The following is a 15,767-nucleotide window of genomic DNA, read 5'->3' as shown; positions in this document are numbered from 1 at the left end:
TAGTTTCTCTCTTTTTTTTTCCCCTCAATTTGAAGAACACTGAGAAAAATCAGCAAACTTCATCTCCCAAAGAGCTCTCCCTCTTTTTTGTCAATACTTGAAGATTTCTGCTCCAAAATCTTCTTTGTGCTGCCTGAGCATCGTGGTTGATAACTGAAGGGTAAAGCATCTCCTTTGTAGTATGTGTTACAGAAATTCTTCAGATAACTTCACTTGCTAACACAGATGGCCCTTTATGGATTTCTTGTAAAGCCTGTTTGAATAAACAACTCTTTCCTCTCAAATGGGCAAGAGTAACTCTTCAGCACCATGGAGAGGTCAGGCCAGCGAACAACGATGTGGGACTGTGACCAGGGCAAGCAATCTGACAGTGTAAGTTTTCCAAATGTCTATCATCTATTTTAGGTCTATCATATTTTTACATCTGGAGAGAGGAAACTCCAAACTCTAACCGAGTTAGTCTAAATTTAAGCTATAAAATGTAATGGTCTTCATTACATTTGAAATTCAGGATTAACCGTTTAAAAATATTATATTAGTGTGAATATGTTATTTTGAAAAATTGCTTTCTCATTGCATCAGTTGGTATGTGAATGCTTGGTACTTTGAATCTTTATAGTCTAAGTTTTTGTTTTAATTTACCCAAAATTAATTGCATTGCCATTGGACAAAACAGAGCATTTTAAAATACTCATTTAAATAGTTCTAAATATACAGTTTGTTGCCTTTTGTAAAACAAGGCTCTCTTTGGAAAGTTATTTCTGATTTGTGCTCATTTTAAAGGATAGTTTTAAACTTTTAAATTGCAGATTATATTTCACTTACCAAAAGAGAAAATGTCTAGGTATTCTAATGTTGGCACGCATAGGAGATATTTGATGACTTATGAAATTTTAAATTTACTGGTATAAAATACGTACAGTAAAAGCCCATAGTAAGTGGAAAGTGCAGATCCTTTTATAAAATGATTAGATATGGACCACTGGAGAGGTACCTTTAGCGTCACTGAAGTATTTAATTTGTTTCAAAGTAGTCCAATTTAACTGTTCAAACCAGAAATTTAAAAAATAGTTTATTCAAAAATATCTTATAAAAACCTCCTTAAAACTGTCAAAGGTATAGTTTTATGATACTGTTATATCACACAGCCAATGAAGAAATGATACTTTGAATTGCTTTGAAGAATGACCTCAACAGATATCTTGATTAGCTATTCAAATTTGTCTAAGGGAACAGAGTGTCATAAAAAAGTAATATAACAAATAATTATCTTTTCTCAGGCCAGTTAAGTGAGGTTTGGAACATTTATTTATGCTGAACCACTTATTTTAAAGTCTGATAAAACTATCTTTTTATATTATTGTAATATGGAATTTATTTCCCTCAGTAGTTCTCCTCCTATGTAAAAACCATTGTAAATACAATTTACTTAGCTAAACCCCTAATTCAAATATAACTAATTTTTTCTGTTATAGATAACTTCCAAGTGAATTTACTGTTGCTTCTTAAGTCTTCAGTAATTTGGCATTTGATTTTTGGATAAATGCCACTTACATTTTGACAGTGTATTTGGTACAAAATTTTGGAGGCTGTGACTTAGTTTTATATTAAGGAGCCCTTGTTATATATTTTTGTCAGCTATGTTTAATAGATCCACCGATGATATCTTTAATTGATGTCAATATTTAAAAGAACTCTATTTTTGAAAAGAAAGGTAGATATATGATTCCAGTTGTTTTAGTTTAATTTCCCTGTGTTTTACCATTATGCTTTGATTTTTGAGATGAATAAGTAGGGCCTTTCACACATTGTTGAGCAGACCTCTGTGTTTTTAAAACTTTGATTGTTCCTTTATGATAAACTGTATCCATTTCTTGCAGCGGTAGACTTTGGACAAATCACTCTGGTTGATTAGACTGTAACATTCTAATTTAGAGGATTTGAGGCTCATGTCATAAGATGCATCTGCTTTATGTTCTGAAATGGGAGGACATGTACCTGATTCAGAAATGTATTTTCTAGCAATCTTTGTCTCTGTCTCTTAGGGATGTGATTTACTTATGATATTGTCTGCAGTGTAACATTTTATATTTCTAGACTTTTTGCACACATTTTAGTGATGTATTTATAACAACAGCTATCTAACATATATATTTTTTCTAGTTGAGATACGGTTGTCTGTGTATTTATTTAACCAAAAATTGTCCCTATGTGATAGACCACAAACATGTTTTGGCTTCTGCTTTGAGAGCCTTTCAGTCATTGTTGAAATAGCATAAGTCATCTGAAGAATAGAAAAATGTCCAGAGCTATTTAGACTGTGAGCTATTTGCATGTCTTTTTTCTTTCTTTCTTCTTCTTTTTTTTTTATAGCATTCTGGTGGTAGCAGATGTGTGTGAACAATCTTAAATTTAGTTGAGTGACATTTTGCTTTTCTTGCCAATGTAAAAATATGCTCACAGATCTCTTTTTTGTGGTCCACCCACCCTTGCAAAGGCCTTGTAACCTTTGGCTACAAAGGATTTAAGGGCATATTTACTTTATGAAAACCACCCTAGTTAGGATGCTTTACAGGGTAGCTGAACATAGAGGGAGCTGACTGACAGGGGTGGTTCTTCCTACTGATTTCAACCCTTTTTGACACTAAGAGAGAAAAGTTGGTTCTGTGAAATAGTTCTTCCATCCCAGGTACTCACAGACTCATTTCTGTTGGACATCTCCATCACAGCTTCCAACCAGAAGCAACTCTTCTGGCTACAGTCCCAACAGGACCAGTTTCAGTAGGAGAGAGCCTGAAAGTGGGATGTGTTACAGGGACATCCCAAAGGGCAGCTTCTTAGAGGGAAATGGGTATTCTTGGGATTATTGCAGTGAAGCAGGACCCTGACTGGTTCCAAATGGATTTTAGGCTTGTTTTACTATGTTTCTAGCATTATGGATAGGGCTCTGATGACATCAGGTACCCCAGGGCTGTTCTACAGCTTCCTAGAGAATCACCCTGGGCTGACGCTTCGGCATAGAGATTTCCATCACGTGATTTTTGTCCTCAGTTATTATGTTTATTGTTAGCATTCCTTCCCTCTCCCTATTGTACTCACAATGAACATTCCTACTTTATAGTACATGTTGGGCCTAAGTAGATATGGCCTAACTGATCTGAGATTTATATTAAATATTACTAGAAACTGTGGAGTAATCTGAACTGTTTCAGAAAACTAAACAGAGCTTAGAGACTTTCCAAGGAAAGCTGGAAGACCAGAAATATCCTCCAAAGAGATAGTACCATGCTTTTCTCATTTTAACTAGTCTTTCAAATCCCAGTCCCTCTGTATGAAGCTGACTCCCTCCCATAAGTAAACTCAAGCCAGAGCATATAAAACACATCCAGGCAGCCAGTCATTGGATGGATTCAGGCTACTTCCATCTTGTCTAATTTATCCTGTGCTCCTAATTCTCATCTTACTTGTGTCTTTTTCTAAAAAGTTTTATTGGAGCATGGTTGATTTACAATGTTGTGTTTCAGGTGTACAGCAAAGCGAATCAGTTATACATTTACGTATATCTTTTTTAGATTTTACCTGTGTCTTTGATGCCATCTAATATGCACTTATACAGTGCACTTGACACAGTACATTACACAGCACCTGACTCCATTAATAAGACCCATCTTGATGGAAAACCCATTTTTAGTTCCACATTCTGCTATTATCTCAGTAGCATGCTTCTCCAAGATGCAGTTTTGGTGCTTGATGCCTGACCTTTGTGTACCACAATGGCAGGAAAGAAACATCTCTTCACCTGGGGTTTCATTTTGGGTGCATTGGAACTGGTGGAACTGTACTGGGCAGATCGTGGTGTTGGCACAGAAAGCATGTCCTTTGACTATCCATGATTTACTAAGTATCTTTATATTTTAAGAACTGTTCAAAGATAGACTCAGGCTAATGATTTGGGGATATTTAGAAAAGAATGTCAAGTTTCAATGCCTTAAAGAAAGTCATACAAATTTACTCATATTTAACTTTGGTTGGGATTATAAGGAATATAAATACAGGTGTTGTATCTGGACTTCAGTGTGACTATGAAGATTTTTTTCTGATATCTCTGTGGAGAAGATAAATAATTGTGGATGGAATAGTAATACAAATTGGTAATATTTGGGCTGGTTAAATAGCCTTACCAAAATTGTGTTAACTGATGAATCAGAGCTAGCCTGGAGGTAAGCATATAATGGTGTGTAATAGGTTTCTGTTGTAAGCATTATTTTAATCAATGATCTTAAATATAATATTTTTCCTACCTCTTATTTCATAATTGAGGACATTTCATGTGGGAGAGGAGGAACAATTTGCCTGAGGTCAGTTAGTTGGTCAGCTGCAAAAGTGGAGCTAGAAACCAGATTTTTCTGACTCCCAAGCAAGGGAATTTCTACTGGGATATGTGATCACGAAGGAACCCCAATGCTGAGCAATCAGTGAAAGTTTTATGGAGGAATATTTTTTATCTAAAATTAGAACAACTTTTAAAACTTTGGAGCTGTCATTCAATGGCATAGGCTTTCTCGTAAAGCAGTAAGCTTCTCATCACCAGAAATATGCATGCACAGACTGGATGGGCCACATCAGAGATGCTGTAGAAGGGAACCGTATATTGTGGAAGGGTGTGTGAGTGTGTGTGTGTGTGTATGTGTGTGTGTAATGACTGGACTAGATGATCTCTAAGGTCTCTCTCAACTTGAACATGGAGAGGAGACATTAGTGCAATGTTGTCTCATTGAAAATAGAAAACAAGAATAATTTCTTCGTTCAACAAACATTAGGTACATACTCAAGGTACTGTGTGGTTCTAAGAACTGGTTACCCAAGTCTGCCTGAGACACCAAGAAACCATCCACTTGAGAGGGAGTTAAAAAGGGGGAGATTGGGAAATGAATTAAAATGAAAGGATGGGAAAAGAGACCCAGGAGGGAGTAAGACGCATTACTTAGATCTATTTGAGAAGGAAAAAACTAGGTTAAAGGGGTAAAAGCAGAACCAAAGTTATAATTTATCTTTTTCATTATATCTAGTCTGGAGATACTTCAATGCATGAAAGAGAAACAAAAATTTAGGATTTATTGATCTCTAATAAATTCCACGATTCTATTCAGGATCATCAAATCTCTAATGAGCTTTTGTGCTTGCATCCTTTCAACCTGTGTAGCTGTAGTTGCATAATCAACCCTTAGAGATTTTATCCCAGTTGTTATCTGTATTTTTCCTAACTGAGAGAAATTCCAAAGCTGTAGACCATCAATTCAGGGACTCAACATCAAGTCAGTCTTGCTGCTGGTGTTGTTCTGAATTTGAATGTCCTTGATTACCTGGGTTTGTACTATACATTGTATATTTATGCCATGTTGTAATAAGTAGATCCCCATAAGTATAATAGTTCAAACACAGCAGCAATTTATTGCTCGATTAAGGATCCGTACTGGACTGGTGAGCAGGTTAGTGGGGTGACCCTCCTTCATACAGTCATTCAGAGAACCCAGGATGGTGTGGGCTCTGCTATCTTCAACACGTGGTGTCCGAAACTACCCTAGAGTCAAAACTTAGAGCAAACCAAAAAGGGAAAAGGAAATGGAGCAGCATACATAGAAGGTTTTAATGGGCCAAGTCTGAAAGAGACACACACATCACTCAATGCACATTGTTTTCACTGAACTCAGTCACATGCCATAGCTAACTGCAAGGGAGATTGGTAAAGATAATTCTACAGGATACATAAAAATAAGACAAGAAAATTGATTTTAGATCACTCAGTACTGTCTGCCATACTTGGGAAGGATTCTTCCTCCAAACCTTTAGTTCCTGTTACTATACAGTTGACATATGCCACTAGATCTGCTTAATGTTAACTTCTCTACAGCCTTGGTCATTGACTATTTCAATCTTCCAGGTTGCAAACTACAGAATCTGACCCTAGTTAATTTCAGCTAAAAATGAATTTATTAGAAAGATATCAGTTATCTCCTTGAATTAACAGGAGGGCTGGAGAATCAGGCTCAGGAAACAAAAGAGGCACTAAGGGAAATTTGTTGGCCAGAACTCCAGGCAAAGGCACACCTGAGAGACAACATTGTTGGAGCACTGCTGGGTCATTGGATGCAACGGTCATAAGAAGCTCTCAAACGTGCCTTGCTTCTCTGACACACTTCCTCTAGATGCAGAGTACTTCACAAGGCCATCCCATTGACTGGTTTAGATCATGTGTTTGAAGCCACATTGCTAGGATGTAGGGAAGGGAAGTTACTTCTGTAGTGAGGGGTAGAGTCCTGTTCCTTGCTGTAACTCCTTTAATAGTGGAATCTGTAATTATGGGATGGGGGCTCAGATGCACTAAAAAATTTAAAATGACAGAAATCTACTGTGCCTGCTGTTGGAAGATGCCCGTAATGCCACATTAGATCTTCTGATGGCCCATGCCAATTCTCACTGATTCCAACTGGCCGCACACCTACACTGTGCCTTATTGTTATGACTAGACTATGCCTTGTTGTTCCTCCTGGGATGTGTTTTAATCGCTTTTGCCAGTTTATTACCCCAACCCACCTAGCATCCTGTGTGAAACTTGCTTTGGCCCTTTTTAATGCTAGCTTTTCAGGTCCTTTCCTACAACACTTGGCATTGTTTTGAGAACTAAATTCAGACCTGGGACCTATGTGATAAGTCTGCATGGCCATCGCCCAGACATTTGCCCCGTCTCCTGTGGGGTTTTCTCACCTGTAAAATGAATAAGTCAGCTCAATTCCCATTAGTCTCAAAGGGATGCCAAGAGGCTTAACAAGATGGTGCTTCGAGATATTTGGAACACAACGTAGCATTATCACATTATCATTTTCACAAGCTGTTCACCTGAAGGGAGAAAATAAAGAGTGGATATTTAATGCCAGAGAGGTTTTTGGCACTTTGTCAATTCGACATCAGCTTTGAAGGCTTTTGGAATTTTGCCTGAAATTTTCAGTACCAAGCAGCTAAAAGCTGTGTTTTTCTGGGCTCGTGATCTTCCTGTCCCCAGGGATGGCATTAAGCATTTGTGAGGGATGAGCTGTGCCAGACCCATTTTCCAATGTGCCACCAACAGACACAAAAAAGCAACACACACTCTGTAAATTGCTGCTCGTACCCACGTTTCACACTTGGAACGGCACCTCTGACTTGTGCCAGCAGAAAAGGGATGAGAGAGGAGTGATCCACGTAGGCATATGTGAAGGAAGCTCCCTGTCTGACACGTGGGCCATTTGTGGCTGGGCAGCTTCTATTTGAGTGGTCAGATGGACCCTATTGAAGGTCACAGAACCTTTTTTAGACCTTTCAAAATCACCCACATCACAGTCCTCTTTGAAAGAGAGCTATTGGTTATGCAAATGTCACATTTGCCAACTAAACTGAAGAGTGGGCTAATTAGAAGTAGAGAGGAGAAGTACATACTTTTGGAACTTCATTTTAATGATTTTGGAAGGAAGAGAAAGGCAGGAAAATGTGTTGGGATCCAGGGAAGAATTTGTTCATGTGATTGAAGTTTAAGCCTTGTGATCATAATTACATGGAAAGGTTATAAATGGTTTCCTTTATTTGGATCCGAAACATTTTCAAATACATAGGCTTCCACATATGTGCCTGAAATACATATTTATGTACATTTTAAAAGTAACAATATGCCATCCATACATTAGAGTGAAAGTTGTTAATAGAAATTGCTCAGGGACTACCCTGGTGGTGCAGTCGGTGGCGCAGTGGTTAAGAATCTCCCTGCCAATGCAGGGGACATGGGTTCGATCCCTGGTCCGGGAAGATCCCACATGCTGCTGAGCAACTAAGCCCGTGTGCTACAATTACTGAAGCCTGCGTGCCTATAGCCTGTGCTCCACAGCAAAAGAAGGCACTGCAATGAGAAGCCTGTGCACCACAATGAAGAGTAGCGCCCATTCACCGTAACTAGAGAAAGCCCATGCACAGCAACGAAGACCCAATGCAAACAAAAATAAATAAATAAATTAATTAATTAAAAAAAATTGAAAGCAGGGCAAAAAAATGTTTAGTGTCAAGAGCTAAAAAGTACAGCTTTGAACCTGCTTACTCTTAGTATTGGGTTGGCCAAAAAGTTTGTTTTTTTCGGTAAGATGGCTCCAGTAGCACTTAGTTGTCTTTAACTTCATTCGAAACAATTTTGTTAGATTGTATTGTGACAGCTGTTATATCAGCATGCATTAAAAAAAAATCAAAATTGGTGAATTTTTGTGTAGCCATTTTAATATTGAAGATGGAAGAAAAAACAACATTTTGGCATATTATGCTTTATTATTTCAAGAAAGGTAAAAAGGCAACTGAAATGCAAAAAACGATTTGTGCAGTGTACGGAGAAGGTGCTGTGACTGATTGAACACGTCAAAAGTGGTTTGCGAAGTTTCGTGCTGGAGATTTCTCGCTGGACGATGCTCCATGGTTGGGTAGACCAGTTGAAGTTGATAGTGATCAAATCGAGACCTTAATTGAGAACAATCAACGTTATACCACGTGGGAGATAACCAACATACTCAAACTATCCAAATCAAGCACTGAAAATCATTTACACCATCTTGGTTATGTTAATGACTTTGATGTTTGTGTTCCATGTAAGTTAAGTGGAAAAAAACCTTCTTGACCATATTTCTGCGTGTGATTCTCTACTTAAACGTAATGAAAATGTTCCATTTTTAAAACAAATTGTGACGGGTGATGAAAAGTGGATACTGTACAACAATGTGGAACGGAAGAGATCGTGGGGCAAGTGAAATGAACCACCACCAACCACACTAAAGGCTGGTCTTCATCCAAAGAAGGTAATGTTGTGTATATGGTGGGATTGGAAGGGAGTCCTCTATTATGAGCTTCTTCCGGAAAACCAAAAGATAATTCCAGCAAGTACTGCTCCCAATTAGACCAACTGAAAGCAGCACTCAATGAAAAGCGTCCGGAATTAGTCAACAGAAAACACATAATCTTCCATCAGGATAACGCAAGACCGTATGTTCCTTTGATGACCAGGCAAAAACTGTCACAGCTTGTCTGGGAAGTTCTGTTTTATCTGCTGTATTCACCAGACATGGCACCTTCGGATTTCCATTTATTTCGGTCTTTACAAAATTCTCTTAAAGGAAAAAATTTCAATTCCCTGGAAGACTGTAAAAGGCACCTGGGACAGTTCTTTTCTCAACAAGATAAAATTAAAAAGAAAGATGGAATTATGAAGTTGCCTGAAAAATGGCAGAAGGTAGTGGAACAAAAGAGAGAATACGTTGGTCAACAAAGTTCTTGGTGAAAACGAAAAATGTGTCTTTTATTTTTACTTAAAAACCAAAGGCGCTTTTTGGCCAACCAAATAAATAGGTCTTGCATCTTCATAAAGAAGCTGCAAGCTTCTTACCTGAGCTTTGTCAGTGAAAGAAGGAAGCTACTTGCATTTTTAAAACAAAGTACAGTGACTACTAGTTCATCTAAAAACGGTTAGGAAATGAGGCTTCTACATAAATGAAATCTACCAATAATAGCAGTTTACTTTTTTTTCGATCAACATATTTTGAATGACAATGTTTCTAAATTACATTATAAAATTTTCTGCTCTTTTTACAGTAATGCTTATTTGCTTCTATAATATGAATTTATGCTCATTTTAGAAAATATACACAAAGTTTAAAAATATTCTTCACCAACCCAATAGAGAAAGGCCACCATTGTTAATATTTTAGTGAATTGCTGTCTGACTAGCAATCCCACGCCTGGGTATATATGTGGAAAAAAACAAAAACTCTAATTCGACATGATACATTCACCCCAATGTTCACAGCAACACTTTATAATAGCCAAAACATGGAAACAACCCAAGTGCCCATCAACAGATGATTGGCTTACGAAGATGTGATATATATATATATATATAAAATGTATTTATGTGATGGAATATTACTTAGCCATAAAAAAGAATGAAATACTGCTATTTGCAGCAACATGGATAGACCTAGAGAATACTATCCTTAGTGAAATAAGTCAGACAGATTTCTTTTTTAATTATTGTGGTTTACATTTTCACACATTTTGTGGCTATGTTTTCATTTAGTGTTTTATTGAGGTTTCATTGTTTTTCTCAATTATTGTATAAGCTCCTTAAATATTATGTATATTAAGCTTTTGCCTTCATATTTGTGGAAAATATTTTCTCAAATGGTATGTTTATTTATGTTTATGCTATTTCAATCTATAGAATTTTAAATAATGATTTTTATGAAATGAAATCTTTTTAGTATCTTTTTACCTATGTATTTTCCCATTTTTTTAATGATTTCATCTTTAACGTTTGTCTTAAATTTATTTGAAATTTTTGTATAGGCTAGGAAGAGAAGCAGTAGTCCTATCTTATACCAAGTAGTTAACCCACTGCCTGATCTCTAATTACTGACCAATTCCTTGTTCTCCAATTTGTGACATGATCTTTATCACATGTTAAAAATCTATCTGTTAGAATCTCTTTCTGAACTATTTTCCTGGTTACATTTATAATTTCTAGCACCTGATTCAGACTGTCTTAAATATTACATTTTGATTATAGATTATAATATATGGTTGAGAAATTCTTCATTTCTTTTTATGTTCTTGGTTAGGCATACTCATTCCATATAAACTTTAAAATTGTGTAAACTTCCAAAAGCAATCTTTGGCGACTTTAGTTGGAATTGTCCCAAATTATATACTGATATAAGAATTGTCATCTTTACAAATTTGTTTTTCCTATCTAGGAATTTAGTGTAACCAGATAGATATGGATATTATAACTGAGAGAGGGAGAGGGAGAAGGAGAGGAAGGAAGGTAAAGGGAGAGAGGAGGGTAAGAGAGAGAGATAGGAAGCGTAGGAAAATCTTGATATTTGCTAAATCTGAGGATGAATAATGGGGGTTTATTGCTATATTCTTTATTTTTGTATGTTCATATTTTTCATAAAAATATGTAAGAACAGGGCTTCCCTGGTGACGCAGTAGTTGAGAGTCCGCCTGCCGATGCAGGGGATGCGGGTTCGTGCCCCGGTCCGGGAAGATCCCACGTGCCACGGAGCGGCTAGGCCCGTGAGCCATGGCCGCTGAGCCTGCGCATCTGGAGCCTGTGCTCCACAACGGGAGAGGCCCACGTACCACAAAAAGTAAGAACAGTGAGATTATAACCTGGGAAATTAAGAGTCTTGGTTAGTTGGCTAGTCAACTGAGACAAATACTTATCCCTTATTATAAGTGATATGTCTCCTTTGTGTTTGCCAGTCATTCAATATAAAGACATTAGGACTACAGTGCTTTTAAAGGGACATCAAATAACTATCAAGAGAGGGAGGAATTAATTTGCCAAAACCTAGGAGAAGATGGGAACCCAGAGGGTAGAACTCAGCATTGGATGTAGTATGTACCTTGTAGAAATGCTATGAGGACTGATGGGATAGTGTTTGTCGAGTTGCTTTCAGCAACACATGGCACATGTATAAGTGCTAGCTAAATAACTAAAACAATATTTTAATATGTTCCTAGTTACAACATTATACATATTTTCTGTTTTGTTTTTTCAATGTATTTGCTTATTGGTATATTATATAGTACAGGGATTTCTGGATATTGGCCTCATATTTCAGTTTGGGTTTGTTTTAGGGAATCATGGGATATAATAGGATCTCTATTCTAAGAGCACCAAGCTTCCTTGGGCTGTGCAGACTTCGTCATTCCCTCTCTGGCTTCCCCCTTTTATCCTTTTTGGAGTTGATTGCCAATAAATGGGCATCTTCTCAATAACCATCTCATCTGATGGTAATCTCAGCACCATAGGATGGTGTTCATAATTACTATCCCTTTGTATGAATTGAAAATAATAGCTATTAAGCAATCTTTCATAAGGGCCACGTGATAGACAATAATTAAAATATTTTTTCCTATTTGGTTGGTTGTTTTGGTATTTTGTAGATATAGTCTGTGTTAAATGGCTGCATTTTCCAGATAAGCCACAACAAATTCTAGCATTACCTTTGAAGTTCGTTCCTTGTTTGACTGTTTGCTATGGCCTCTTTAGTAGAAAGAATGATCCCAGATCCATTTCCCAGCCATGTTCCCCGTGTGCAGATGGGTACCAACTCAGAAGGGAAAACATCTATTCTGAAAAAAGGCTGGTGAGACCATGCAAGAGCATCCCGGGACCTTTGTGAACTTATCTGGGCAGCCAGATCTGCTTCATTCATTCACCTTGATGGATGCTGATGTTTGTATGGAGGTAAGAAGGTGGGATAGAGGTGAAAAGGTGGTATTGAAGCCACAGTTTTGTTTCTTGCTCTAGCCTTTGCCTATTCCAATCTGTGATCTGAAACTGTACTGCAATTCTGATAGGTCACTGTTGACAATGCCAAGTAGCAGTCTGTCTGGAAGAATTATAAATGAGGCAAAGAGCAGGTGGCTAATGCAAAAGGGATCTCAGACAAATAGGAGGCATGTGTCTTTTTCTCCCTCCAGACCTCCTTTCCTCTGTTCTCCTGGATATCGAATTAGCTGCTGAGCTTTCTTGAAAGCCTATTATTCTCAGGATGTCATTTGGACAATTTGACTCAGTTATTGGATAGAAAATAATTCTCTTTCTTTCCCTCTCTCTCTGCATGGGAGGGAGGGAGGGAGGTGAGAAGCAAATAGACAGAAACTTATTTCAGGTAATTATTTTCTTTAGAGGAAAATTAAAGTAATACAGGGAACTTACAAGAACGAAAGGGCGTAAATTGGAGTTAGATACATGCTTAGAAATCAAGGTCAGAAACTACAGGGCAAGATGTTCTTGGGTCCACCCTAAAGGCACAGACAGTACTCTTCAGATTCTGTGTCTTTAGGGGGGTTGTGTGATCCTCCATCTTGAATGGGTCACCTGGTGCTGGACAACGTGGACAACTATTTGACCACTCTAGGACTCAGTTTCCACATTTATAGGATAAGGAGGTTGGATTAGTTGCTCATAGGATATTTGGTAGGTACTCCTCTGATAGCTTCATGTACTAGGGCAAGTAGCATGCTTCCAAAGCCCACAAGTATACAATAAATGTGGATTGCTTTTATCTTACTAGTAGCAGAATAACTATGTAGTTCCATCTCTGTATCAACAGTAAATGACAAACACTGATATCATCAATTTGATTTGGGGTTTTCAATGAGCTCTCACGATCTGGAACTGACAATGATATGCTTTTAAAATATCCCCCTTTGTATGGTGAAACAACTTTGGAAATTGTTACTTGAGAATATGTAGGTATTTATTTATAGCCTACCTTTTGGCTGAGATTTGAGGTGACATTTTTCTTTCAACAAAACTCTCAAGTGGCACACTCTGATTTATAATTTTATTTGGTTGTTGTCTGCATATGCTGCAGAAAGTTGAAAAATTATTCAAATCCTGCCAAAATGTATTTACAGTTATTTTTCTGCTGCTGAGAGTTCTACCTTCAAAACATTTTAAAGTCTGCATATAGAATCAAGATTGCACTTTTCAGAGGAAAAAAAAAGAGAGAGAGAATGAGAGAGACCAGGTTTTTGTCTTTACCCAGAGTAGCCTGAAGTAGATTTTAGAGTCTTAAACTACAGTTGAAAATCTAGGGTGGCAACATATCTCTTTTTAGCAACTTGCATTGCCCAGTCTCCATAAGTATTTCATCCTCTGTCCTGCTGGGGTGTAAGAATTAGGAATACTCTTACTAAGCATTTTAGAATGGACCAGAACCAAACTATTCCTGGGGGGGAAAAAGGTAGTTTTTCTCCTCCTTATCTTACATTGTCAGAGTGTCCTTTTGCCAGGTGACCTGAATTCAGGCTTTGGAGCTAGAAGTGGCATGTATCCTCGGCATGTTTCTATTCCCTTAAAGGATTCGAGGTAGAAGTCACACCCCACATAAAAGAAGTGTCCAATAAGGGAGGTTTGCAGCTGCCCCAAAATTGTCTCGTTCAATTTCATTCCTGATTTCAAAATAAGATTTGCCTGTTTCAAAGCAACATTTTCAGCACCCTCTACTCTTCTGCCCCCTTGATGTCTTCCTTGGGTTCCTTCTGCATCCAGCAGGGCTCCTCTCCCATCCCTGCTGACACGTCCACCTGGAACATCCTTCCTCTCATCAGGCAAGGCCCACATCAAGTTCTTACCTTGCAGCCTCTGAGAAATAGCACTTTAACCCCTCCCCCCACCCTTGTGACATTCGCTTTGTACATATCTATTGCCACTTTGCCCTTTCCCTGTGCTAGAACTACACAGTCAGCCCTCTGTATCCATGGGTTCTGCGTCTATGGATTCAACCAACGACAGATCAAAAATATTAGGGAAAAAAAGGTTCTAGAAAGTTCCAAAAAGCACAGGCAACTATTTACATAGCACTTACATTGTATTAGGTATATAAGTAATCTAGAGATCATTTAAAGTATACGGGACGATACACATAGATTATATGCAAGTACTATGCCATTTTATATAAGGAACTTGAACATCCACAGATCTCGGTATCCTCAGGGGTCCTGCCACCAGTTCCGCATGGATACTGAGGGATGACTGTACATGCTTATGTTTTTCCTTCCAGAGGCAGATGCAGTTGCTTTTGACCTTTGTATTTCTCTCAAGATATTTATACAAAAAGATATCCCATAAAACTTTTTGAATTGAATTCACTAGTATTTAATCCTTTTTAATATATAATTAATATTGTTCCTATGCATCAATGACAGGAGAAAAACACTAAGTAAAGTGAGGTTTAAATGTGAAGAGGGTAGAAACTTCAGGCATTTGTTTGCTTTTCATACCAGGTTGCACAGTTATGTTTTATTGTTCCAAACCTCAATTTCCAATAATAAATAGTGTCTTTCCTGAGACAGGAAAGAGGGGAGCAAGGACAAGGCTTGGTGCCCTAAGACAGGCATTTCCTTTCTCATTTTTAAAGGAGGTTAAGTCACCTGTTAAGCTCCTCACAGTCAGTAAGGACTGGAACCAGAATCTGAACTCAGGGCTGTCAGATGCCAAGGGCCTGGCTCTCCCATCACACCACACTCGCTTCCTATCCCGACCACTCTTCATAAATTAGCAACCCCCCTCTGTCACCAAACTCTGTTCTGTACAGAACGCTTTCCTCAGAGCGTTCTTTCCCATCTGACACGTTACGATACATTTGTTTCCTTGTTCAGTGCCTGTATTCTGCTCTCTAGAGTGTAAGCTCATGAGGGCGGGAACTTTTTTCTGGTTTGTTCACTGATGTAACCTCAGCATACAGAAGAGTGCCTGGCACATGCACATGGGAGACTCCCAGTACATATTTCTTGAACGGATGAACAAACACAGAAGAGATGATTCTACAGCTTACTTAACTGATGTAAAATTAGTGCTACTGACAGTTCCTCAATGACTGGAAGAAAAAAAAAATTTTTTTCCAGTTTACTTTCCTACACTCCAGAAGGTTCTTGTCTCTGCTCACCCTACCACTTCCCAAACTACACCCTACAACTCCTTTTCTCTTGTTTTTGCCACAGGCATCTTTCATCCAAGCCACCTATATAAACCTAGAGCTGTTAATATTGTTGCAGAATTTCTTGCAGCAAATCATATGTGTCACCCATGGGCTCCCCAGTGTCTTAGTGATACTACATCATATAATTCAGCACATAATTTAGAGATTCAAAAATTTTTTTAATTGCCAAGATTTCTCCCTATT

General features: G+C 37.9%; 1 protein-coding gene across 3 annotated transcripts in view; it reads left to right on the top strand.

Annotated features, from left to right (window-relative positions):
• Positions 1-309: 309 nt before the first annotated feature.
• LOC307053004 (schwannomin-interacting protein 1) overlaps positions 310-15,767 on the top strand; it is a gene marked incomplete at both ends in the record, with an annotated part of 607,569 nt that continues 592,111 nt past the window's right edge. For all 3 annotated transcript variants that reach the window (XM_079704227.1, XM_079704234.1, XM_079704232.1), the window contains one exon: positions 310-372. In XM_079704227.1, coding sequence (XP_079560353.1) covers positions 310-372 — 63 coding nt within the window. The remainder of the gene's footprint in view (positions 373-15,767) is intronic.

Source organism: Hyperoodon ampullatus, assembly GCF_949752795.1.
Source record: "Hyperoodon ampullatus genome assembly, chromosome: 5".
Lineage (NCBI taxonomy): Eukaryota > Metazoa > Chordata > Mammalia > Artiodactyla > Ziphiidae > Hyperoodon > Hyperoodon ampullatus.
This window is presented reverse-complemented; position numbering and strand designations above follow the sequence as displayed.